Raw genomic sequence first — 26,521 nt, 5'->3', positions numbered from 1 at the left:
CTTATCTCAGCTGTATTTGCAACATGTGAATGCTCTAAAAGAGCCATCCTATTGCCTCCCACGCCTGCCACGTTATGCAAGGGTGGCTTTTCTCACGTGCTCTGGGGCTCCCAAGGCACCCACGCTTTGCTGCTGGGAGCCCCGCGGTGGGGTAATCTCCAAATACTGGGCACTGAGTGTTCTGCACAGCAAAATGGAGCGGCCAGGCTGAAGCAAGGTGTTGTTTATGGGATTCTCATTGTTTTCTCAAGCAGGAGAGTAATTTTATTTGCTAGGAGCAGGAAGGCAATGAGGCACAGAGGGATATGTGTGCCTGATTGCGTTTGGTGTTACACAGTGGCCGTGCAGCAGCCACAAACCATCACGGCAGATGTGTGTGCATGTGCTGGGGAATGTTAGCTGAAAACTCAGGAACATGCTCTTTGGATTATTATCTGAATGTTCTCCTTTCCATTACACCAACCTCTCTACTACTGCTGGCTCCCTTAACCAAGGCAAATGAGGACACAATAAAGTTCAAGTGATATCAGCTATTGTTTTCTAACTGGTAATTTCCCAGGACTTCTGCAAGCTTCTCCCATCCCAGGTGAAACTCAGTAATTAAGACTGACCTTTGAAAGCTCCCACTTACAATCGTATGTGCTGGTTCTGCTTAATTTGTTCCCTTGCCTTACATATAAAACTGTGAATAATTGCTGCAGTTTATTAAAGTGCATTTCTTTCAGAGCACTGAGATCATTTAGTTTCAATGCATCCGACAGTACATAATAAGTATGAGTGTTTTGAGCAGGTCATGCTAATGAAAAATGAGTGGGGAGTCGTGTATCTGACTGTTCCTATTTTGTACCAGTGTCACTCGGTTCTAGAGATAGCAGGTTTATAGGATGACGCCAGTTGGGAATCCTGCACATCAGGCAGGTCTCTGGCTGTGAAAAAAATGTACAGTAGCAATAGAAATATCCAAACCGTAGCTCTTAAAATGGGCTGAGACTAAAAAAAATAATTAGAGGCCTTTAAAAATTGGACTTTTGGGTTTAATTGTGTTTTGTAACTGGTTCTTTGTTACCTCTTCACAAGCAAAATGCACTTGTTTCATATTCATATGGAGAGAGTTTGTTGCTTTTTATTTCTCCTAAAACATAAATACTAGAAACTGGCTGCTGCCTCTGACAAAAGTAGGGATTTTTACAAAATCAAGGAAAGCTAAACAAGTGAACTTGGATCTGTGGGACTGCTAATAAAATTGGAAGAGCTGGCAGTAAAGGAGAATTAACTGAAGGAGCACAATGTAGATGGCTTCACCTAAGGCCAGCAAGGCTTGGGAAGTGGGCTGTGGAGGGTTTAGGAGTTTGGATGTCGAGGTTTCTTGTCTTGTGTTGGTCCGTGCAGAAGAGTGGGGACTCAGGCTGGAGCACGGTGTAGGATCCCATCCTGATACATCCTGCAACGCTGGCCAGGACAGCAGCACCCACCTCCCTCACCCAAACCATGCACTCTGAGCACAGCATGAGGCCCCCAGTGCACCGGATAAATCAAATCTCACAATTCACCAGGATCAAGAACTGGAGGCTTTTCCATGGTTTTGTAGCCTGGATGATTTATGATTTAATTTAAACACATAGTTTCCAGCTGTTTCTTTTTGCAGGCAATCACCTAGGTTGCATTAACCCGATGGTGATGTACTGGTCCCAGGGAGCCCCGGACTGAGACCACAGCTCTCAGAGGTGTGAACTTCCCCCATTTATCTTGATGGGGCGTGCACAGCTTCGCCAGGGAAGCAGGTCCCAGCACGTTAACCCCTTCACTGCCAGCCTCCACCGTGGAAAGGGTTGGTTAGAATCAGAATCTCTCAAGCTGGAAGGGATGCACAAGGATCACCGCGTCCAACTCCCACGTAGGACAGCCCCAACAATCCCATGTGCTTGAGAGCATTGTCCAAATGCTTCTCTAACTCTGGCAGGCTTGGGCCCACAACCACTTCCCTGGGTTGTACAGTGGTGTGTCTTCTACGAGCCTTCCTCCATGTCCCAAGGGATGCCAGCATGGAAGGGGGTGAGAGATGTTCAACCTCCTGGATGGTGGTGCTGCAGGTTATAGGTTTGGGGATCAGAAGGTTTTTCATCGTACAGCTCATTGCAACAGATGGGGCCACACAGGTGTTCCGCTTTAATGTGTTTTGAACCAGCTGTATATTTCCCTGCCTCTTGGGTTCTAACAACAGAGCAGGGGCTCCCTGAAGGCTCAAGGATGACCCTATGGAAAACTGGGGACAAAACAGATCACACAGAATGGCTGGGTTTGGGAGGCACCTCTGGAGAATACCTAGTCCAGACTTCTCTAAAGCAGGCTCACCTACAGCAGGTTGCACAGGTTTGTGTCCAGGTGGGGTTCCATATAGCTCCAGAGAGGGAGGCGATACAGCAGCAGATGGGAAGCGATTTCTGGGAGACAGCTTGCTCTGGCTGGAGCACGGCTGGCTCAGCTGCAGGTTCCCTCCATGGTGCGTGAAGTGTTTGCCAGCAGAGCACAAGGTTTTGCTTGTCACTAATGGCTCTGGCACTGCTGCCGCGGGAGCGCTGCTTGTCAGGACCTGAGATACCAAACTGGGAAGCTCCCTGTTCCTGCGGAGCTCTCCCAGCCGGCTGTCAGCAGGCTCCTGCTGGCAGCACAGCACTAAAGCTCTCGTGTGCCGGTGTCGGGGGCTCTGCTTTGCAACCAGACGTGCTTGCAAACGCCGGTGAAGGTGGCAGCTGCTGGAAGGGGCCGTGCTGCCTTCCCCTGCGCAGGGCTGGCTGCAGCTGCAGCGTGCCGGGGGTGGTGGCGGGTCCCTTTCCTGCGGCAGGCACAGCCACCTGAGTAGGGCTTCTTGGGGAGACAAAGGTGTGAGGTTTAAAGCGAAATTGCTGCTTCAAAGGAAGAGCTTTCAGGAATTTCTAATGTTGGCAGGAGGTGCCAGCCCGCTCCCAGGCTGTCCCAAAAGACACAGCCCTGCAGCCCTGGATGGCAGCGAGGAGGGGCTCAAACCCAGGGCAAAGCCTGCTTTCACCTCGTGAGCCAGGGGCACACACCTCCTCCCGGTGTCTGAAACAGCCCTTTCATTATGTTTATATTTAAAAATCTAACAGTGACTAAAGCAGTTTGCATAATAAACAGCTCCAGAGCCAGAAATATTTGCCTGCTCTCGGTAAAAAAAGGAAGTCCTCAGATCCTCTTCTGAAGACGGTAAGAAAGTGACAGAGTTTTCCCTTTGCAGGATATAAATATGCAGTGCAAATAGGTGGCTGCTGTCACTGCTTACATTTTGATGTATCTCTTCAGATAGCCTGGCAGCGCCAGGTTATTTTAGTGTCAAATCAAAGCTCTGGTTGTGTAAAGAAGCTGAGGAAAGGTACAGTCTGTGTTGCAGCAGAGGATGGAAGCTCCAAGAAGACTGGAGGCAGTCCTGTGAGACACGTACCAGCCATGCATACTAAACCTGCCATTTAGTACACCGACAAGAAAACCCGTTTATAAGAGCTGCTGCGGAACAGAAATAAATGTCTTCAGGTCTGGGTTGAAGAAGGAGGAGTGTTTTTCTAGGCAGGCACGTGCTTCATTATCACATTAGCTAAAAGAAAATAAAGCTTTGGCCCCCTTTTACCCTCCATTTCGTTGTAGGAGAAATTTTAAGAGCCTGCTTATGCCAGGAGAAAAACCTTGCGGGCTGATCCCTTTTTAATGCTCTTGTATGCAATGCACCAGTGCCGTCCTTGACTTAAACGAGTCAAGTGAGTCCAAACCTGCCTGGTCTGCATCCCCCCTCAGCATCTCCCGGTGCTTCCTGCGGCCTCGGCACTCCAGCCTGCTGCGGTGGCGTACAGAGACCGACAGTGAGGGGTCAGCCACAAGATAACAGAGGCTGATAACGAGGGGTCCGCGGGACAGGTGCGCACACACCGCTCGCCTCCTCTCACTTGGAAATGCTCAAATTGCCCATGAGCTGGTGCCTGTTGGGGGGGTCTGGCGCGCCGGGACTTCAGGGGAAGCCCCGAGGGCCTCACAGCCCGTGGGGTGCGAGGGTGTCACTGTGGGGCTATCGCGGGGAGGCAGCGGAAACGCCTCCCCTCAGAGCCGCCCTCCCGCCATGCGGCCCTGGGGGCGGGGCCTCAGCGCAGGGGCGGGGCTTTTATGCAAATACAACCGGCGGGGCGGGGAGGCGGCGCATGCGCGCTGGGCTCACGGAGCAGCACGGTTCTTACACAATGCACCGGGCCCGGCAGCCGCGAGGAGAGGGCGTGGCCTCGCATGTAAATGAGGGCAGAGTTTTGGCGCGTCTATTGGAGGAGGAAGAGGAAGGGGCGGGACCGGATATGTAAAGCAGAGAGCCGGCGTAGCGCACGGCGGGGGGGAGCGGCGGGTCGGAGCGGTCATGCCGGCGGGGCGTGGCTCACATGCAAATCATGCCGGCTCCGGGGGGCGTGGCTCGGATGCAAATAGGCGCGCGGCCGCTTCCCACCCCCGGCCCGTCAGGCCTCTCCCCGCCGCTTTAAAAGGCGCCGCGCCTGCGCAGAAGGTCGAAACCGGGACTTAGTCTGTTACACAACCGCGCTGCGCTCCCCGCGTCCCGCTCCGCCCGGCGCTCCTCTGCCCGCCGCTCCTCCCGCTCCGCCCGGCCGCCCGCGCCTCCGGCATGAGCGGGGACCAGCTGCACAACGATTCCCAGGTGAGTGCCCCGTGCCCGCCCTCGGGGCGCGCTCCCGGGGGACCCCCGCCGCGGTGCTCTCATCCCCCCGTGCCGGCCCTGAGCTGGCCGCCTCGCCACCCCCTGTAGCCCCAGCGGGGGGACCGTGCCCTGCGGCCGCCCCCGTTCGTCCGGGCAGAGCCCTGTCAGCCCAGCTGTCCCCCCGCGGTGGGATGGGGGGCTGTGGGAGCGGGGCCCCGCGTGTGACCCCCTGGCTGGCCGGAGAAGGGGAGGGGGCGGCTGCCGCGCTCCCCCGGCTCGCTCCCCTTTGGGGGGCTCGGGAGGGATCCCCCCATGAGCTGTGTCGGGGCCGGGGGGCGCTTCACCCGTTCCCCCATCACCTTCCGCATCGCGCTGGGCTTTTCTCATTTGGTATTTAATTCCCCTAAAAATGAGGGTGAGGGCGGGGGTGGGGGTCCCCCGGAGCGCCGCGGACCCGGGCGTGCTGACGGTGTGTCCCTGTGTGCTCTCCCCGCAGATCGAGGCGGATTTCCGAGCGAACGGTGAGTGCGGCCCCGGCGCGCCCCTCGCACAGACATGGCGTCCCAGAGACTAAGTCCCGGCTCCGCGCTCACCGGCCCCATTGTTCCCATCGAGCTGCCAAAAGCCCCCCTTTCCCGGCGGGATCGGGCCCTCCCGACCCCCGCCGCCCCGAGTGGGGGCACCGCAGGCCCCCGATCCGAGCGCAGCGGCTCTGCCGGGGTCGCCTTTGGGCCCCGATTCCTCCCTGGAAAGTCGCCTTGTCGACGGTCGGGACTTAGTCTCTGCGCCATTTTCTTTTTCTCTCTCTCTCTGTGGCTTTTCTCTCCTTCTCCTCCTCCCCGAGCTGCCGCCGAGCCGCCTCTGCAGAGGCACCGGGCCGCCATCCCCGGCACCAGCCCTTCGTAACCGAGGGGAAAGCAAAGTTTTTTAGCTTAAAAAAAAAAAAAAAAATTAAAAATCTCAAGTCGCTTTTTTTTTTTTTTTTTTTTTTTTATCGCAGGTTCCCTCCCCCCACTGCTCCCCGTCTCTGTTCCTTTGAGGGAATCTCTCCCTTCCCCTAAAATGAAAGGTGATTGCAACATGTTGCTCTTTAAAAGAAGCTGCATCATCCATTTTAAGATCAGTCTTATTTTCTTCCTTGCTATTTAAATGATGTGACTTTACCTTGTTAGAGGAGGTTTTTTTAAATTCAAATAAAAACCTACTTTAAAAAACCCCAGCAGACCATAGTGTAGACAATTCCAGAAAGGTAGACAGCATCACTTCAGGGACTTTGCAAGCTAACTTAATTTGGTTCAGAAACATTTGCAGGCGTCCTGTAATTACATAAATATATATATACACTTATATATATATAAATTTTTGTATATGTATATATTTATATATGAATCTATATGCTTACCTGTCTGTATGTGTATATATATATTCCATTATATATACAGGCATACAATATTATCTTTTCTAATCAGCCTGATGACTGCTAACTTTTTCTGAAAATTTATTCATTTTTATAGGAAGCAAGCTGATTGCAAGCCTGCCCATTTTGATAGGTGTCAAATTGAAGGGCTTAAGTAGGATGAAGGGGAGTTGAGGACATACAACCTTTGTGTGTGTTTGTGTTACTGTCACTTTTTGGGATGTGTGAGGAGCTCTGAGCTGTCCCCTGACTGCTGAGGTGGTAGAGGACAAAAAAGATGGTTGAAAATATCTGCTTGACTTATAGTTACACTAATTTTTAGAATGCTTTTTTGGATGATGTCCACGTGCCTGGTTGCTTTGTAGACTCTAGTGCATGTAAATATTTACAGATCTACGCTTGCGAGTACCTTTCTTTCTGTCAGTTCATTGGAATGTGATTGTGTGTGTGCAGCAGGAGCAGACAGTATCAAATATGCAGGTTTTGAAGTCTTCATTTCCATTCTGAATTTATAGCGGGGCTCTATGAATAATTCTTATCAGGGAAAAAGGGTGCAGTGGATCTCCCAAGAAGTACGGGTGTAACTCTTGAAGCAATTTAAATATAAGCTTATGTAGGAATGTTTGTAGTCTTCTTATGCTGGAAAACACTTGCTTAATCTAAGGATCATCTTTATTTAGGCAAAAATACTCGCTGGTAAGCTTTAATTATTTAGTACTGTTGTACATAGAGGAAGTGATGTATATTTGACCTTTCGACTCCATCTTCCAATGAACCTTTCGGACAGATTTTTCTCTTCTATTGTGACCATGTGCTGTTTTATTCTTCTAAGAGTTTTAGTCATACAGCTCTTAAAACTCCTGTGGTTTTTATTTCTACCATGTGTTTAAGGAATTCAATGCAGAAATTCAGAATAAGACACCTTGACGGAAAAACTGAATTCCTGGTAAATCAAGCACACCCAACAAATCCATACCAGTGTAGGATTATCACCCTTTCAGTCCTATTGTAATTATTTGTGGTGGTCATGTAACATCATTGTCATTGATCAGAGCCCCCTAAACCCCAAAACCCTTTTCAGCACTGGAAGGTACATGTAACCCTGTTAGTCTTGCTAAGGGAATAATGCTGAATAGACACTGCACTCTCTGACCTTGGGACCACCCCAGATCTCCCTGAAAACCTTCGCTTGCTCCGAGCCTTGTTTCCTCTGTACAGGAGCTCTTTGCACTCTTGCGTCGGGAATTGTCACACGCAGATGAGAGAACAGCGGTTCTCCTCAGGCTGAGCACTGAGGTTCTTGCTCTTATTTTCTTGTTTTGATCCTATTTAGTGGCAAACATTAGGAGTGGGTGGTAGGAATCCCAAGAGCCGGCTTTTTTCCCCCCCAGATGTTTAGAATTGGTTTGGACTTTGATTATTGTCAGGCAGCACTAAACAGTAGAGCCAAACTCTCCTTTGAGGCCTCCTGTATTTCACTTTTGGGGGAAGGGAAGTTTTTCTGGGGGCTGGTACTGACTCATTGTAAATGTTGAGTGTAGCAGCAGTAAACATTTTTGTTAATAGAGAATGTTTTGGGTGACTTTTAACTAATGTATCAGTAATAGGGCAGCTGAAGCACTTTGAAGCTTCCTGTTGTTATTAATGTTCCTATCTGGGTCAGTGGACACACTAGCTCGGGTTGTGGTCACACGAGTTGTTGCAGCTGCAATAGGTTGGGTGGATCTGCTCGTTGCAGGTCACCACGGCACAGCCCGGTTGTAGCTGGGAGCCTGGATCTGGTTACACACCCGTTTCATTGATAGCAGGGTAGTGATGGCTGTGAGAGGGGGTGCCAGCAGCAAATACGTGTTCCTGGCTATTTCTTGTCATTAAATAGCCAGATCACTCTAAGCAAGAGTGTCCTGGGCAAATTCCAACTTGAGTAATTGCATTCCGTTTCGGTATCCAGGTTCTCCCTCCTGTTTGGCCATAGTGGGTATTTTTTTCACCTTAGCTGTATTTTTAGTATCTGTGCGCATTGCAAAGAATTTTCCGTGTTCAGTCCTAGCAGTGTCTGTTTGCAGACCATGCTGAGAGCAGTATTGTGCTGAAACAGCCAGCCTTTTCTGCAAGTAACATCCTTGCAGTCTTCAGCATTCAGAAGGGAAATGGAGTCCAAAACTGTTGTTTCCAGCTACAGCTTGGATGCTGAAAATGTCCCCACCTCCACAGATTTTGATTCTATTGGGTTTTGCCATTAAGAGCTTTGTTACTCAGGTTGGATGTAACAACCTCTTACTACTGAGGAAAATGTTGAGACTAAAAGCAATTTATCTTGACTTTCAGCTCCCCTATTGTGTTTGCAGAGTGCAGTAGATAAAAATCACTTTTGTTTGCAAAATAATCAAATTGCATTCCAAAACTACTAAATTCAACTAACTGCTATTAGTGCCTTGGCTGCTCAGCAGCCTCTGATCAGAACTTGTGTGAAATCCAGAACTGCTCAGTGTGGAGACTGAAGACATCACCCCAAGCAGTGCTTTTTGCTTCCAGTTGATTTAGCCAGTAATGTTAAGATGCAGTTTGAGGTCAAGTATCACTGGAGTAACCATTACAGTGCATTAACAGGAGTCAAGTGTGAATTTGTCCAGCATCACAGAGGTGGCTTCTGGAATTCAAATGGTTGAAGGAGGGGCTTACTTTAACAGTGAGTATTTTTTGGGGGAAAAAAACGAAGCCTTTACTGCTGCAGCACCTTATCAGGAGCTGGCAGATTTTTTTATGTTGGCCCAAGCACTCATGGGGCATCTGTGTATTTATCGGGCTGGCAACATGCAGGAATGAGCAGGAGGGAAATTCAAATTAAATAACAGGAGTGCTGAACCAAATGCCGTACAAGTTAAGGAATTTCAGCACGTTCTGTGTTTTGCATTAAATTCATGTTTCATGTATGACAGAGCTGTGCAATAAGAGGTGTGGGTGATTTAAATGCTAACAAACTGTAGAGCAACATAGCAGAGATCTTTAGGATTTCTCAGTGGTTGTGAAACAGTCTGTTGGAGAGCAGATTTGTGCTTCCTTGCTGCTGCCTTTGCTGGCGCCTTCTGGATGGGTGAGAGTTTTTTGAAGGAGAGCAGGGCCACTTCTGGCATAGGGCTGTGTGTACCTTAGCACTGCTGTTAGAGCCACTGTGCTAAACAAACTGCACGGGTTTAGGAAGCATGGAGGCACTGCCTGTGCTGTGTGTGTGTGACATGTCAGGGAGAAACTGTCTTTTGAGTTCCCTGGGAACATGTCTCACGAACGCTTTAAATGTCAAACGTTTGGCAAGGGATCCAAAGTACAAAAGGTAGTTAATGGTATTTAGGTGCAGATTGATATCTCTCTTGAAAATTTCCTTTGCCTTTTCTGTGATACACAGAGATGAGAATCTAGAAGAATTTAGCTTGTTCCTTCCTTGCATGGCTCCTTGCCTTCTCTCCAGACTGCAGTGCTGGTGGTGAGCCTGCATTGTGGGAAGTGCTGCCCACAGCCTCAGAACAATACTTGGGTAGTTTTAAGTCTGCAACCACTTAGGGTTGTTTTTTTTTATTATTTCAGAAATATTTTACATAAGACGCCAATCTCTGCAAAATTTCTTAATTTTGTTTTTGCATTGATTTTCAATATGTTCACAGCAATCTCTCGTAGGGCTTGTTAGGATATGACAGTGTAGCTTCACTATGGGAATCTTCAGATTGTGATAGGTGAGAGTACTCTGAAGTAAATTTGTCATTCATGACACTTCCCAGAAATGTAAATAAACATATTGTTGGTAAGCTGCTCTTCACTATCGTGTGCTGCATAAGTTGATTGCATTTATTTTCCCCAGCAGAAGCCTCAGAAGGGCTTTGCTAAAGACCTTGAGGTCTGTTGTGTTAATTGTTCTGACACATTCAGCATTTAGGTTAAAACTTAATGGGTGTCTGGTGGGAGTGGGGAGTTGAGTGCGTTTGTGGGAGCTGCAGCCAACTTGTGTTTTTGTTAAAACTCAGCAGAATTACTTAAATGTGCTGGAAGATGTGTTTCGGGGGTTAATGGCCCGTGTGTTTCTTCCTCTAGCAGGTTTTCTTAAGATGTTTTTCCTTTTACTCCAGTGTTAAGCACTCTCTGTTAATAATGTGTTATCAGGGCTTCTTTGTTTACTTTGTGAAACATGAAAAATTTTGAACCAGGGGACCTGTGTAAAAGTGTGCTTGTTTTACATGGCTTCATGTAAATTAGACACACAGCTCATAAATGTGATCAAGCACAAATCAGATTTAATTTCATTTACAACTGTGATTTCAGATATTCGTTAGATAGTTCATTGAATTCCAGCCTCCTTAGTTGCACTGTCAGCAGAAACTGCAATAATATGTAATTATAGCAAGTACTTAACATCTCATTGACTCAAATTCCTCTGTTAATGATTTCACTGGATTCCTGTTAAAGTAATACCTGCTGAAATAGCACAAGCTACTGCCCTGTTAGAGGGAGGCTCCAGGTCAGATTCTTCCTGGTGATGTAAATTGCTGTAGTTCTGCTAAAATCAGTGGAGCACTGACAGTGTATCTGCTTTTTTGTTACTGGTCTGCTTTAATGTCACAGTGACTATTTAAGAGAAATACAGTTTAACCTAGGAAATCAGTGCAGATTTTTCCTGTGGCTTTTCAAGATGGGACAGTTTCTCTTTCAAGTCCGCTTGAGCTGGTTGTGCTGATACAGTTTCTCATATCCTTGTAGGACATGTAGTCATTCACAAATATTTATTGGCTCATTAAATTTAATTGGTTTTGTGGCTTCCAGCTTTATAGGTACTGCTCCCCATTTTTTAGGAGACCTCACGCTCTGAAACATGGGGGCAAAATCTATTTAGTGTTATGTATTCTGCTTCTACCTGGGTTTTTGAAGGTCTGTGTCTTAGCTTTCCAAATCTGAGAGAAGATATTTGATGTAGAAATCAGTGTTTATCAGCTTGCTGCTCTGGGACTGTCCCTTCTGACAGAGCATATGACACATTTGCCTGTACCTTCTCCCTGCAGGACTCTCTGTTCTGAGCTGTTCAGCACTGTCAGCGTTTAAATGTGGATCATCTTTAGATTTCAGAATGGTTCCTCCTGGTAAGGGAACGGGAGAAGGGTATGGGCTTGCTGTGGTTTCAGCAGTGAGTTCTGCTCTTCTGAAAAAAACAGTAGAAAATGAATTTAAAACCCAGTTCATAGCTGCAGTGGGATTATTCCTTTTAAACAGTTTTCCCAGTTAGTGCTGTCCTTACTCTGCCAGCAGCTGCCTGCTCCAGGGAGTTCCTCTGTGTGCACTCTGGTGGCTTCCACTGTCCATCACTGGTTGAACACTGGAATTACTACAGCATGGAAGTGCTGTTCCAGGCAGAGCAGAGAGAGCCTTTTCTGCTGCAGGCTCCTGCTATTTCCTAGCTCAGCTGAACACGTTGTAGTAGTGGTTTCCCGGTGTGTATGAGACTACAGTATTTTTAGCACAGCATTTGTTCAAAATGTCCTGGCTGACATAAATGCTAAATAGTTCCAGTGGATTTAATGAGGTTTATAGTTAGAAATATTTTCACCTTGAATGCTTGATTTTTAAACTAATGATCTTGGTCAACTGCAGTAATATATTGCAATGTCACAGCAAGAGTTAGGACATTTGGATGGCGATGTGAAAAGAAAGGGTGAAGTTAAGTTAATTTTGAATTCTTGTGACCTGCATGGTAAAAGGAGGATTAAAAAATTGGTTTTGGCTTCAGAAATATGAGCATACCTGCATGTTTTCAAGTGGAAATTTGGTTTCTAAATTTGACTTCTGTAGCTGCTCAGCTGATGAACAAGTGAGAGCTCCAGAGTTGAGAATGAAAGTGGAGAATATGGAGCGGTAGTCAGTCTTCCTGAAATTTGTTCTTTTGTAACATGTACTTAGCATCAAAGATTCTCAAACTTCTTTAAGACAAAATTAGGAGTTTTTTTTAAATCCCTCTCTGTGTCAGCAGGAGTGGTGTCAGGAAATACAGTTTTGTGCCAGTCCCAACAAACAGTCTGGGAGATCCTCCAACACAACTGGTGGAGATCAGACTTGATGTTTTTGGAGACGTGGGAGACCTTGGCAATTAATTCTCTATTAATACTAATGATAGAGATGGAGTTCTGTAATGAGGGAAGGTGAGTAGGAGAGGGACAGTAGTTCAAGTAAGAATTGCCTTGCTAACTGTCTAGTGTTGTCACAGAGTTCTGGTGATGTCTTCAAGGCCTGTTTCTCTGCTAGAATAAAACATTCTACTGCTGCTTCACCCTGGGGAAGTTCCCGTTGTTTCCTGGCTGTTGCTTGAATCTCAACAGCTTCTCTCGAAGGTGGTTGCAGCAGTAGTTCAGTTTGGAAGAATGACTTGCACTGACAGCTGCTCTGGGTTTGGGATCTGCCTGTTCCCAATATGAAGGAGTCCCAAGGACGGGCAGCAGTGAGCATGCCTTACTCCTGTCTTGGGAGGCTTTGGAGGCGGGGGCTGGAAAATGTCTGAAATGCTTATCTTGATGGGATGGGGGCAGTGCAGGCTCACTGGAGGCACAGCAGGAAAGTTAGTGTAGGTGCTTATCACTCAGCCTCAGCAGACAGTGTCTCCTCAAGAAAAACACTGCATCTCCACCTGGAGTACTTAAATCCCTTTCTAAGTTTGAAGGTGTTGACTTCTGAAATTGGGATGCTGGCAGGGTAAAGAGGGACAGCATCAGACTGTTGGGAAATGGTTTTAACTGGAGGCTCCTGTCAGTCTCAAAGAGACAAAAGTTGCCTCCCACAGAGCTTCCGATCAGTAGATGTTTTTGGATTCCTTATCGATATTTTTGACGTGAGTGTATTTGTTCATGCTCACAAGCTTGCCATATGCTTTGTGCAGTTGTGAGCTGTGTGGGTGTCCCTGTATGTATTTTTATCTTATACCTTCGTCAGAGAAGGAGCTTTTTAAGGAGTGTTAGCAAGACAATGGCTTCCTACTCTATCAGTGTTGCAGAATACTGAGCTTCATGGTGCCCACCAAAAGATGGAGATTTTCCTTCATAATTCTGCCTAGCGTAGACATGTTACAGAGAGATGGGCATTCATGGAATTCAGCTTTGCAGCAGAATAATTCTGCAGCTGCCTGTATCTTTCCATCACTGGAGAGAGATTGATTTCTGCCTCAGGAAAGCTTGGAGTGTACTTGTAGCTTCACTAAAACATTTTGATCAGTCTGTATAACTCATCTGTGGCTGTGTCCATTAAATACAGGTTCCATGGTAGGCATGTGCTTGCCTCCTGGTTTTGGGCAGGGTAGAGTTAAGTTTCTTTGTAGTAGCTGGTACAGTGCTGTGGATTTAGTAGGAGAGTAATGTTGATAACACACTGATGTTTTAGTTGTTTGGACAACTAGCTAAGTGCCTGCTCAGTTTCATCAGCTGCAGTGTACAGCTGACAGTCTCTTTCACACACGCAGCATTCAGCATATAGTGCAGCTTTATTTGGGGGAGAAATACTCTTACATTCTCAATGAACGCATAGTTCTGGTTCTTCAAGATGTCCATTTTTCTTCCGTAATGCTATTTTTCAATGATTTTCTAAAAATAAGACTCTGGTGGCTTTTATTCCTTATTGCTCATTTTGTAATCCCAGACATTGATTTGCATAGTGTTACTAATTTTTGCAGCAAGCATCCAGGACCTCAGTAGTTGAGTATTTTGCTGTATTTAAGAATAAATTATAAGAAGAAAAGAAATGAGAGATCTGGTGTTGAACATGCGTAAACTGCATACAGCTTTTCTGTCTAAATCCCACTGTTTGGCTGCCCTGAAATAAGTTTTACCAAATGCTTTGGAATTTCTGAAGCGTTGAGCTCACTCTACTACTCAGTGTATGCAGCAGGAAATTGGAAGTTGTCTTGTTTCCATCCAAATGTCTTGTCAGTTTGGTGCAGCTAGATATGTGGTAGTATCTAAAGGGAATAACTGTAAGTACAATTTTTTTTAGGCATTGGCCAGAGACATGGCTTCATAGTTAAAAAGTCAAGAAAGTAATTCCTAGGGATGGAGCAATTCCCAAGTGCAGATAGCTTTTTAATTTTTTTTTTCCTGGCATTTGTCACATACTCTGCTCTGTTGCCTAACACAGCTTCTGACACACGAGATCATGAACTTGTAGAGTGTTACCCAGAACATTTTTTCTTTCATTTGTCACTTTTGTACACATTTGCAGTTGAACAACATTGCAGCAGCTTTTCCTGTGTATGTAGCATGGAATAGATGACCTGTACTTTAGGGCCAGGGCAATGTACTTCAGTTGAACTTTTTATTGATGGCAATATTCTACTACTCAAGGCTTGTCCTGGTATTTGAACAAGGGCCAGACTTGTCAAAACAGTTGCTCCTCTTCCTCTGAGGTTGCACTTTCTTGTTTTGCAGAGGTGGCTTATAAAGACCTTTGAGGAGAGAAGACACCTCAGTGTTTTTTCCCCCTTTGAACTATAGTGTCGCAGACTTTTCAATAACTGGAGGTAGAATTGAGAAACGTGATGATCTAACTAAAAGGCAGAGATTTCTGGAATTTGGGTTTAAGCACAGCTTGGTGTTTTTGTGGTCAGTAAGCAGAGTTTTAGGAGGAGAAAAGTACAGGTAGTGGCAGGAGACAGACACCCTGTTCCATACAGTCTCTTTGGAGACCTGATAGCCAGGTGGGAAGGCTATCTGCCTTCATCTGCTCTGCAGCAGATGCAAGTGGATGGAGTCTGTGCTGTCCTTAGGGAGATTGGTCACTGATAAATTGGAAAATCTTATTCCAGCTTGTGGTTTGGTGCAGTGCTGCCTTGCCAGCTGTCAGCTTGTCTGGAGTGCCTGGTGCTCTGCTCAGGACATGAGGGTGAAGGGTTGAATGTGAAGAGAAACTCTTGAAGCTGAAGGAAGCACTGTGGAGAGACATTTTTATTTTCTTACTCCTGAATGCTATGTCTGAGTTTAAGGTCCTTTGTGCTGTACCTTGTTATCTTGTCCTAAGGCCACATTGTTTAAATAGGCAACAGCGTGGGGAAAGAGGGAGTACTCTGCTCTTCTCAGAGCTGGAGAAACCAGAACATAGTGGGAGTGATTTTTTCAGCGGAGAAATAGATGTAAAGCTGTCTGGCTAGAATTGAGATTCAGTTCCATCTTGGACATTTGCTTCTGACTTTTAATTCCTTCTCCATCTTAAGACCGAGGTGCTTATCAAAGGGCAGCACAAAGAAAAAGAAGAAAGGAGCTTCCACAGTTTTAGCGTATTTTTATATGCAAATCTCATCTCAGGAGCTAAGGTGGGCATTTTTTTCTGTGGTACTGTTATTTTACAAATACTTACGATACAATACAAATTAGAATGTTGTGTGGAAGGTTCTGCAATTAATGAAATCATTGGATTTGCAGTAGGGAGACAGTGTCTCCCTGGTTTGTCTGCAGGGTTCTGGTGTCAGGTACGTCAGTCTCTTGCACCATACCGGCCACCTTGCTACAAGTGTCTCCTAACTGGGCCTGGAGCAACAGGAAGAGCAAATTATGTCTTCTCCCAGTTTGTGAATGCTGGTGAGTGTGTGAGTAAGATCAGTTTTTGGAAAGATAAAATAGCTGGGATGGGCAGGTACTGGTTTAAACTTGCCTTAGGAAGGCACCTTACAAGTTAGACGAGCACTCTCCAGTTTAATCCAGCCTTTTGGGAAACGGGAAGCTGGAGCTCTTTGGAGATCCATGTGAAGGGGATGATTCATTGCAACACAAGCAGCATGTACAAAATGGAGGGATGAAGTAGAGATAGTGACGTACTCTGAGGTTTGTTCTCTAGAGTTAATGACCACCAGATGGGGAATAAAAGGCTGCCTGCTTTTCTTTTGAGGACCGGGAATGTCATTGAGGCTGTTAAAATGTGCTGTATCTGTGGTAATGCTGCTTGTGCACAGCAAACCCTTTGATGTGTGGATCAGAGTTAGCTTTCCTTGCTGGTGTTTCCCCTCAACACTTAGGTTTTAGCATGGGTTTTGGCTGAAGATGAGATTCTTGCAGTGTGGTTTACAGTGCCACAGTTTTTTACAGAGGAAAAGTCTTCAGCAGTAGAAAAATGAGGGTGCAAGGTTGTGTTCCCATACTCAGTGTAAATAGCCAGACACCCAGGGGCAGTAGGTTCATGTGGACAGAAATGCAGTGCAAGATGAGCAAGATGAACTCATAACAGTGACCTTGATTAACTTCTGCAGTGCTCCCTCTGTAGGTGTCATCTCCATCCATCTTTGCAGTAAGCAAGCACTGGCACAAATCAGAGTCTGGATGTCAGTGCAGTTAACTCTGATACTCACAAGTTGTCATCCTAGAAGTGTGTAGGTGTTTGGGTTACTTCGTCTTGCTCCATCAGATGGGACAGCTCCCCAGCTGTCCAGGATACCTTTGGACGTGAACATTTGCATTTTTACTTTTACAATCTCCTATCCTGCTGCCTCCTTCCTACTCCAAAACCTGGAATACTGTCAGAGGAGCCGTCATCTCGTCTGAGTCATGTTATCATAGCTGTGTATGTCACCTGCACTTCATTAGGGAGCAGGAGCAGGCTGTCCTTGAAATACCTGTTTTTATGAGTAGATAGAGTCTTCTAATTTAAAATATGCTGCTCTCTGGATTTTGGTAGCTGTCATAAACAATGTTTTTCTTTTATCATCAAGTGGGCTTATTCAGCATCACCTGTGTCTAAAGGAAGCTGCTTTCTGGGTTTTAGGCTGTTGTAATCGTATAGATATAAAAAGTACAGCTTGGCCCTTGATGCTCTGTGCTTGGCAGCTTTAGTTGTCAGCATGAGGTCTTGAGAGAGCCCAGCACAGTGTAGTTTTATTTGCCCCAGACTGTAGCTGGTCTTGCAGTAGATGGAGACTGCAGCTGGCAATAAAATGGCTATCCCAGTAATTTAATTCTTAAATTGAATCCTGGGCAAAAGGCAGAAGCAGTTGAATTGGCAAGTAAAAAAAACAATTTTCTTGTTTCACAAGTGAAGGTGTAGAGCTGTTGTTCTGGAAGCACTGCTTTCTGTCTACCACATTTTGCCCTTCCTTCCTGTCCTGCCCTGTTGTTGTGACTTCTGTCCACTGATGCATAATCATCAGTTTATGGTTTTATTCCACATCACTGTCAAAACATGAGCTTGTCTGCACAGCAAAACATGAATTTACATTTGAATCACAGCCTGAGTTAAAATTCTCCTTCCCTGTGTTTGTGAGTGGGCTTCTCCTCCAACACTCATCCTGGGCAATATTTGCCTCTTTCAGGAATCTGATACGTTTTTCTTCCAAGCTGGCAGCCTTGTCTTTGCACACTAGCTAAATGTGCTCTGTGTGCACTTCAGCAGGCTGGGTACACGGGTGCTGACAGCAGGGGCACTGCATCTCCCCGGAGCTGATCTGTGCTTGGGCTGTGCCCATCACTGCTCAATGTGCTTGCTGAGAATGAGGAACGATGCTGACACCATGGCCACGTCTCTGAGGGATCAGGAGCTTTGCTAAGTCTTCGTGTACTGAAGTTAGGGTGTATTTTTAAATGGTTTCCTTTGTAGGGAATGAAGCTGTGCAGCATTGTTTTGTGAAATAAGTCCCCTGTAGCTGTATTTCACAATAACATGAAATAGTGTTCAAAACAGATGTGAGCCTCATTTATTAAGGGCAGAAATAGTTTGGTTTTAATTTAAGTTTTTGTGTTTTTTCTCCCTCTTTGTAAATACCCCATCCATTCACCCTAGCACAGGAGCCTCATGCTCAGATTCTAATCCAGAGTTAGAAAACTTGAATTCCAAAGGGAATTTGTTAGTGTGTGATTTTTTTTTTTTTCCCCTAAGATGAATTTTTGTATTGTCTTTTTGTGTGTATTAACATTTAATCTCAGCAAAGCTCTGGAATTAGTCTTTGACAATTAGCTCCATAGGTAACCAGAGTTAAGCATGCCCTGACTTTAACTGTTTTTCCCTAGTACTAAGAAAAGTATTTAAAAATTATTGTAGTACATGGGCTACAAACAAGTATAATGGTAATTTTTATCATAGTAGCTCCAGAGGCCGGACAAGTAAGTTTTCCACTTAGTTTTCAGTTCAGGAAAATGTTCAGGAGGGCTTTCTTCTAAGCATTAATGAAGTGTTTGAAGACCCAAGTATTAATGCAGATTTGTGTCATTTCTAGGTTTGTCACAGGTCTGTTACTTCTGAAGGTGGTGTCATTTGGTTAGCAAGTGTCAGGGACGCTTGTTCAGTTCCTCATCCTGTAAGCTCAAGCTCTTTCTTGAATCTTTACTGTCTCTTTCCCCATCACTGCCAGCTATTCTTACGTGCAGTGTGTATATTACTACTAGGTGGTGTGGTTAGCACTTTGCTAACTACAGGTTTGTGATTTCCCAGATCCTGTCATCTGAAGGGTTTAGTTACATTCAGATCAAATTACCTGGGGAGATTGGTACTTCAAAAAGGCTCAGACTTAGATTGTCAGGCATCTTTGTACACCAGGAGTCGGAAGATGTTTCTTCCCTGTAGGTCACTGCAGTTTTCCCTTGCACTTAATCCACCCAGAATTACCCTTGTACATCTGATGTGCATGTAGGTCATAAAACACTCTCTTAAGAAACAAATGCTGGGCTTGATCTTAACTGTAGACTTTTCATAGTAGCAAAGTTAGATTTATTTTTTTTTTAAGCATATCATGCTTGGTATTAGCAAATTACCTCCTTGTTTTACTTTTTTGTGCTTATGGCTTTCACCTAAAAAAGTAAATTGGCATTTCTGTATCGGGGTCACTGTCTTACTTTGAAGTGTGACAAAATCCCACTGCTTGTCACAGTGACTGCAGTGACAGAAAGTGTCTTGTTTTATGTTTTAATCTCAAGTAACTCATACTCCAGAGTCTCTTGTTGTGAAACCCTAATACCAAACTGTTTCTCTGGTCATAGATATTTTCTTGAGCAGAGACTACTGCACTGCTTTACCTTGTAGAGACATGAACATGTCCTTAGGAAACCAGGTTGAACTTACATTGTATCCATCAAATTTGGGGTATTTAGTATAGCATCACCAGAAGAAAGGTGTTCCTGTTACAAGCTGTTACTTAATTTTCAGTTTTATTAAAACCCTTTCCTCAGGAGTGTCTTGATCTGTTGGAGCAGCTGTGTAGTGTTGAGAGTGGCATGTGAAGTTAAGTATCTCACGTTGTTTGCTAGTTTTCAGAATAGGTTATTCACAATTATTCTTTCTTCTGGTATTAGGGCTACCTGTCATGTAGCTTTCCCCACTTATGGGCCCTGTTTAGTATTACACAGCCCATTAATGAAAGCAGAAGGCTCCAGGCTTTCACTGTTGGAGCCTTTTTACTTCTGATAGGATCAAGTAAAAGGTGATCACAGGTCGCAGTTATGACCACAGGAAAAAGAGCAAATTTTCCCTGGTCTGCTGGAGACTGGAGTACAGGAAATAAGATAATTGCTAGTTCAAAAATAACATGGTACACTTTAAAACTTGCAGAATAATGCCACTGAAGTGCATGGAAACTCAAACAGATTAAATGTATTTGGGTATTGCAGTTTCAGAAACTGCTGGGGCTGCTGTGCACTCCTGGGTAAAGCTGAACTTGCTCAGAGGAGAGTGAGCCTTGCTCTCTGCTGGATACCTGGGTAGTGCTCTCACTCCCAGATGGGGTTTTGTCTAACACAGGCTTGAAACACTTGGGAGATCAGGATAGGAGGGAATGGTGCAGCTGCTGCTCTAGGCTCTTTGTGTGAGAGCAAACTGCTAAATCAGCTGGAGTGGCTGCAGCTTCCACACTGGTATTAGTCTTTCATGTAAAATTGATAATAAATTTTAATAGATGTATTGATTTAACTTTGACTCTAGTAAGAATTATAATAACTTTAAAAAATTTGCCTCAACATATATAAAACTGGCAGCCAAGAAACTTCAAAATATTTCATAGCATTACAGCTGATTCATTCAGGAATAAATTATGAGATTGTAAATAGTCTTAGATGTTCATCTTGTTAGCTTTCCCTATTTCTCCTGTCAAATATGTAAGTGGAAATAAGTATTTCCTAATACATTGGAATACCCCTGAAAAGAAGGTGTATGACTTGGGTTTCTCACTTAAGGTTATATTAAAGAGAAATAACAGAGCTTTGAATCTTTATGGTCACTTCTGTAGTGCTCATAGTTTTTCAAGCATGTTTCTACCTCTCTCACCAGTCAACCTTTTAAAAATATCAGGTTCCATGTTCAGAAAACTGAAAAGTAGAGACTGTGATTATGTTGTAGTAGCTGTAAAGCAGAGGCTCTGATATGATGGGGGCCTTTAGCTAAGCACTTGGAGTTTGAAGTGTAGTGATAAATGAACTTTTGATGACACACTGCACCTGCAACCTATTTCCTTTGGTTTAAACAGCTCATTTAATGACTCTGGAAATGGAGGGCATTTGAAAGCTAAAAAGAAAATGCTGTTTCTATACCTTGTTATTTCTGCATAGGTAAAGAAAGAAATACTCATAAAATTGAGGCACAAGATAACCAGAATTGATTCAGTTCAGTTTTTGAGGACTATGCTTGCGTTCTTTTAGATGGGAAACAAATTACATAAACATTTTTTCCCCTTCATGTCTTATTCAAGGCAGGTTTGAGTTTTTCATGAGGTGGAATCTGAAAATGTCGGCTGTGTGTTCTATGAAGAGATGCAAGCTATTGGTTTAAGAGAAAAAGAAAAAAAAAAACCACCAACCAGCAAACAAAACCCAACCAAAAACAACGTCACCAAACTGATAATACATTGGAGCGTGGAGTTTTTTAATTGAAGAAGTTAGGAGTGTATCTTGCATAATAATGTAGCCACAGCCTTTTATCCTGTGTCAATAGGTTATGTTTTATATTCAGGTATTTGTAGTGGTGTGATGTAACAGTTGTCAACTAGTGAGATTTGGCCTGGATTTAACATAATAAACAGATTACAGCTGCATGAAGAGATTAAAAACAGTGACTTAAAGTAACATTTTGTAAATTGAAGACTTCCAGTGTAATTTGGTGCACCATATCTGGGAGCTGTACTTATTAAAATATTGCAGTCATAGTTTTACTTTGAAACTACCGTGCCCTAAACTGCTCTGCTGGTCCTTCTTTCTATGTCCTCTTTCCCTTCCTTCAGAAGACTCAGGAGTACAGAGGTGCAGAAATCTCAACTGTCATTAAACATTTACCTTTTGTTTACTTTCTTGTGTGTTTTAGCTGGAATCAGATTTCTTCTTGTATGCTAATTGTGGTAAAATCCCCTTAAGGCAGGGGAATTGCATTCCCTCCCTTGACTTGAGAATGGGACTTGTGGCAAGGCAGACTGATAAAATGCTTCTAGACACTTGCTGGAATTGGCCTCTTGTGGGTGAGTGATCAATTAATTCACCCACAATGGGGACAGAGGTGAAATCAGGCTGCATCCATCCAGTGCAGCCCTACACTTCAAAGGAATCATTGTAGATACAAGCAAAAGAAAAACCAAACAAACAAAAAAAAACCCCACACCCAACCAAAACACCTGTCTAGGATCAGTGTGGGAGTTGCTCTTATAGTGAGGAACCAGCTCAAGTGTAATAAAGATAAGTTCTCAGTCTTCTGAAGCAAACTTCTTCAAGGACTTTGGCCATGCTACCCCACCAGGCAGCTTAGTAAGAGTGATATTAAGTAGCAGGAGAATAATCTGACTCCAGTGCATAAAGCAGTGGTATTGCTTGGTAGAGGTCATTTAAAGTTTCTAACAGCCATTATTTTTTTTGTCTTTTGCATTAAATTTAAGCTCTCAAACTGAGCATTGCAGAGGCTTGTTCCCAAGGGTGCTGCCTCTCAAGTCTTTCCTCCTTACAGCAAGCAGGAGACCGGCACTGGCCAAAGCCACTCGGAGTTGTCAGGGGATGGTTAATAAAAGGCTTTGAGCAAATGCCATTAGAGCCTCTCCCTGAGGACGCTGAGCATGTACCACTCCCATGTGTATAAACTGTGTGATCCTGGCTGCTGACACAGCCTGGGTATCCACTGCTGCAGGAAAGGCAGTTCAACATGACTGCTTTTTTTTTTTTTTTTTTTCCCTGATTTGTTAATTTTTTCCTTGTGGGGAGCCCTTTTTCTGGATTAAACCCAGGACAGTCAAACACACCAGGCCTGTCCTTGTGTGGTGTAGGTGTGAATACAGGCTCTGTGTGAGCTGCTCTTGGGACATCACTCTTGTGCTAAGGAGGTGTCAGGATTTCAGGCAGTCTTGACAGAAAATTTCTTTTCCATGAAACCAAGTACAGTAGTGATTTACACAGCCAGCAAGAGAAAATGTTTTTCTAATTGACATCATGGCAGGGTAATTACTTCTGACAACACAGCAGTTTTCTTGTAATCTACTAGTTTTTACACTTAAACCCCAAAATAATATTAGCCTTTTTTTAAATATGACTGAAGTCTGTTATCATCTGTAAGGACTAGGATTTGTTGTTGTTTGCCCGTTTTCTCTGGGTTCACCTTGTAAGTTTGCATGCAGTAATCAGCTGTTGCCTTTGCATCACAAATTGTGCTGTTTGCACCTTTCCAGTCTAATGATGGTATCAAGAGCATTTGGAGGCGGAAAGAGCTTGTGCTGGGGGCACTGACTCAGTCTGCGGATGGTGTACAGAACATGAAGTTCTCTTGTCTGCAGTGCGAATTTGTGACAGATTGCACCAAAAAATTCTCTTTGCTCTTGACCCAGTCCGTTGAAATAACTCTCAGGGCTGTTCCCAGGGCAGTTCTTTGCCAAAAATCTCCCAAAGGTGATTTAGCTCTTGCCTACCTGCATCTGCAGTGAAGCCACTGCTGTCGCTGTGTGCCACACTGGAGGTCTGGGCTTGATTCTTGTGCTGCAGCTGAGCACTGGCTGAGGTACTTTGAGGTTGGAAGCGACCAAAGAATTAAAGTTCCTCTGGTGTAGGTGCACTTGGTGTTTCAGTCCATCTGGCTTGCACATTCTTCTTGAGAAGGATTCATGATAAGGAATGTGTTGCCCCCCAAAATTCTACAGCCCAAATGGCTTGTCAAGAGCTCCTAAAGGAAAAGATTCCTGCAAACCAGAAAAATAGGGTTAATAAAGCAAGGAGTTTGCTTTAGATAATGTTGAAGTGAGGGATAGGTTATCTCCTGCAGTCCCTGATAGCTCCGAAGTCTAAACAGGGCTGTAAATGGGATTGCCCTGTTTGCTCGCCTTCTGCCCTGGTTCTCCAGAAGTGAGTGCCCCTGGTTCTTTCTCCTCAGCGCCTCGTGGGTGACCCTGGGCAGTTCTTTTTGTCTCTGTCTCCTGGCACATACATCCCTCAGTGCGGTGGGTACATCCTCCCTTTGTCTCTTCCTGAGAAAAGATTTTGTGTGACAGCACCGCGTGACAGTTTGTGCACTAAGCTGTGGATCTGTGCTAAAGGTTGGTTTCTTTCTCACTGTGAAAATAGGATTAGTCCCCCTTACATTATCTATTTGAATGCCCTGAAATTTTACCTTCTTTCATAATTTTAAGCTAGTTTTACACCCCTGGATGCCAGACTGGTTTGTGAACAGTTGTCCAGGCTTTCCTGGCGAGTCTGCCTGTCCTGCCGTGCTGGTTATGTTAACTGTGTTTTGCGCAATAGGGAAGAAGCGGGGGAGAATTTGGAAAAGCCTGAGATTAGATGGTGTAGTAAAAGTTTTTAGTATTAGTAGAGCTGAATTCCACTAGGAACCTGCTTTTAACAACTACATTATTAGAACTTTTCCCCCCCTCCTGTCAATTTGTAACAGCTGTCTGTGCTCAGCCACAGTCACTTTATGTACCTGTAAGTCCTTCGGGATCCCAGCCCTGAATGGTTGTGTATTAGCAAATGGGCATGCAGATGGAGCTACAATGAGTGTAAGCCTTTTGAAACCTCAGAGGTAACTATGATCAAACTTGTTTCTCCTAGATCTGCTTGTGCTCTTTAGATCCCACTCTGCCTCATCACAGCCTCCTGAAGTGCAGGAGTTAACTGCTATGTTTAATAGCTATGGCTGCTTTGTTTTGAGGCAAAAGTATGTCCTAAGTTTTGCTTCTTTTTTAAAGATGGACGTGCAGTGCAGAACTTTGTTTATTCATGTGGTTGTAGACTCATTGGGAAAAAATTGTTGAAACTATTTCTACCCCAGTAAAGGAAGGCAAGGAACTCCAGTTTTGAATGGAGGAGTCAATGGAAAATAAGTACTTCCACTCATAAGAGTGTGGCCTTTTAAGAATAAATATCACTAGGGACAAGAATGGGTTTGCTCTTGGTTCCTTAGGAGACTACTGTGGACTCTTCTTTCTTCATGCCAACACAGCAGCATTTTAAGCTGTTCACTGACGCTGGTCATTTCCCTGAAGTTTTAATTTGCTGTTCTGTTTTATTCTGCTTTGTTAGTGGAAATATACTAATGGGTTTCAGTCTCTGACTCTTATTTATACAATTACAGGAGAATGTTTTACATCTTGGGAATCCCTGGAAACACATGCTTCTGTTCACATGGAACTTTTTTGGTTTTGAATGCAAATAATGGATTGAAACTTCATTGTTGCCTCTCGGTTGGGAGCCCTTTGGCATGTGTAAGAAGCAGCTATTAATTTAGCCTTTCTGTACTGATCAAACATGTATTTTCATGCTTTATAAGGCTTCCTTGGACTTGTTCTTTGTGTAATATTGTCTGCTGCAATTTTACTTGCAGTGATTTTATGCATTTGTTACAACAACTAAGATCTGCTGTAGAACGGGCATATGTGAACGTGCCACCTCTTTGAGAAGAGGCCATGTAAAAGGTGCTGACAAGTCATTAAACTTGCTGCTTCTGTCTACACCATTAGTTGTTTTGTTGCAAGATGACTGTAGTGTAGCAGTTTCTTAAGGTCAGCAGCCCTGTATGCCACACAGCTATCTCAATTACTTAAGCATTAATTACCCACAGAGTATTAGCTACTTCCCCAGCAGGTGAAAAAATGACGTGCACAGAAAATAAGCAATTAATCCAGTGATGCTGGAAAAAAACTTGAAGACTGGCTCAAAACATGTGCATTAAGAGTGTCTGTCCTCTTTCTGAAGAGGATCTTAAGGCATGTCTTGCTTTGCCTCCTGAGCCTCTGCAGTCTGGGTGAGATTGATGAAATGCCAGCAGTGACATTTGCTTCAGGTTAACTTCATCTCCCAGAGGCTCCAGTCACACAAGATAGAAGTGATCAGTCAGTTTTTTTTCTGGCATCCTTAATGTCTCCCTGATAAGCTTTTCATATTTGGGGTATGGACAAGTGTACACACCAGCCTGTCCTGTCCTGTGGCCACCATGTGCTGTCCCTGTTAGCAGTGCTGTCACGTTCCTTTACCTCTCTTCCTTAGGTTAAATTGTCCTGAGGTTTTGGTGGAGCAAAAGGTGCATTGATCTTGTTTTGCAAACTTTGTTTTAAACAAACTATGTAATATCTTTGCTAGCATACTAAAACTGGAGCACAGGGGAGCTTCTTGAGAAGTTGGTGGAGCTGTTCTAAAGGACTGAGAATGGCTGGAGACAGTTCTCTATCCACCTGCCTCTATTCTCCTGTGAAGATTAATCACCAAATCATTCCATTAGTTCCTTCTTTTCCCTCTATTCAATAGCAAGAAATACTAGGCCTTCAAATGACAAGATTAATGAAGAATGCGGTATCTAAGGGGTCTGTCTTGTTCTGAAGCCAAGTTTCCCAGACCGGTCCTTTTAAGGAAAAAGACATAATATCTGTCTGGCCCTGGAGTATCTTTTGCCTCGAGTAACTGCTGAAGTGTGGAGAGTTGTGAGGTCATTGCTTTTACTCTGTTTCTATCAGAAGTACTAAGTTTTCAAGCTTTGGCAGAACTGTTTATAATGTGGTGTGGTCAATTCTGGCTCAGCCCTAAACAGGCTTTGTCTCAGAGTCAATATAGTCTGGAAATGAATAGCCTCAAATCTATCCAGTTGTGCTATATTCCTTCATTTGAGCCCTTAGAAACAGGAAGAATGCTCTCTGGAGCAGTTTTACTTTTAGCAATAAAGTTCCTGCCTAGAAAGGAGAAACTGTTGGGTTGTTCTGCTGTACTTCTCCAGGCTCCCTTTCTGAGTTTTCACAACTTTTTTTCTTCTATTTCTCATAAGATTGGAAAATGAATGATTTCAGATCTAAACTTCACAGTAAAGTGCTGCATTGTGTATTCCACTTGTTCTTAGTCACAGTTAGTTTAGTTGCTTTGCAGTATACTATAAAATTCAGATTTTATCTGGTTTATGGAGGGAAACAGTGAAGTGTTGAAGTGCCAGCATCCCTGAACTGCTGCACCTGACCCAGCAAGGTACCTGAAGTG

At 44.4% G+C, this 26,521-nt stretch overlaps 1 protein-coding gene across 2 annotated transcripts in view; it reads left to right on the top strand.

Moving 5' to 3' along the window:
* Window positions 1–4,538: 4,538 nt before the first annotated feature.
* The window catches only part of TOP1 (DNA topoisomerase I), a 66,276-nt gene continuing 44,293 nt past the window's right edge, over window positions 4,539–26,521 (top strand). The window contains exons 1-3 of one of the 2 annotated variants that reach the window (XM_058850318.1): window positions 4,539–4,702; window positions 5,199–5,223; window positions 5,703–5,771. In XM_058850318.1, the coding sequence (XP_058706301.1) occupies window positions 4,670–4,702; window positions 5,199–5,223; window positions 5,703–5,771 (127 nt within the window). In that variant the 5' untranslated portion in view covers window positions 4,539–4,669. The remainder of the gene's footprint in view (window positions 4,703–5,198; window positions 5,224–5,702; window positions 5,772–26,521) is intronic. The other variant, XM_058850320.1, reaches the window with a different exon arrangement.

This window comes from Poecile atricapillus, chromosome 15, assembly GCF_030490865.1.
Source record: "Poecile atricapillus isolate bPoeAtr1 chromosome 15, bPoeAtr1.hap1, whole genome shotgun sequence".
Lineage (NCBI taxonomy): Eukaryota > Metazoa > Chordata > Aves > Passeriformes > Paridae > Poecile > Poecile atricapillus.
Note: the sequence above shows the minus strand (reverse complement) of the source record. Positions and strands in the feature narration are given on the sequence as shown.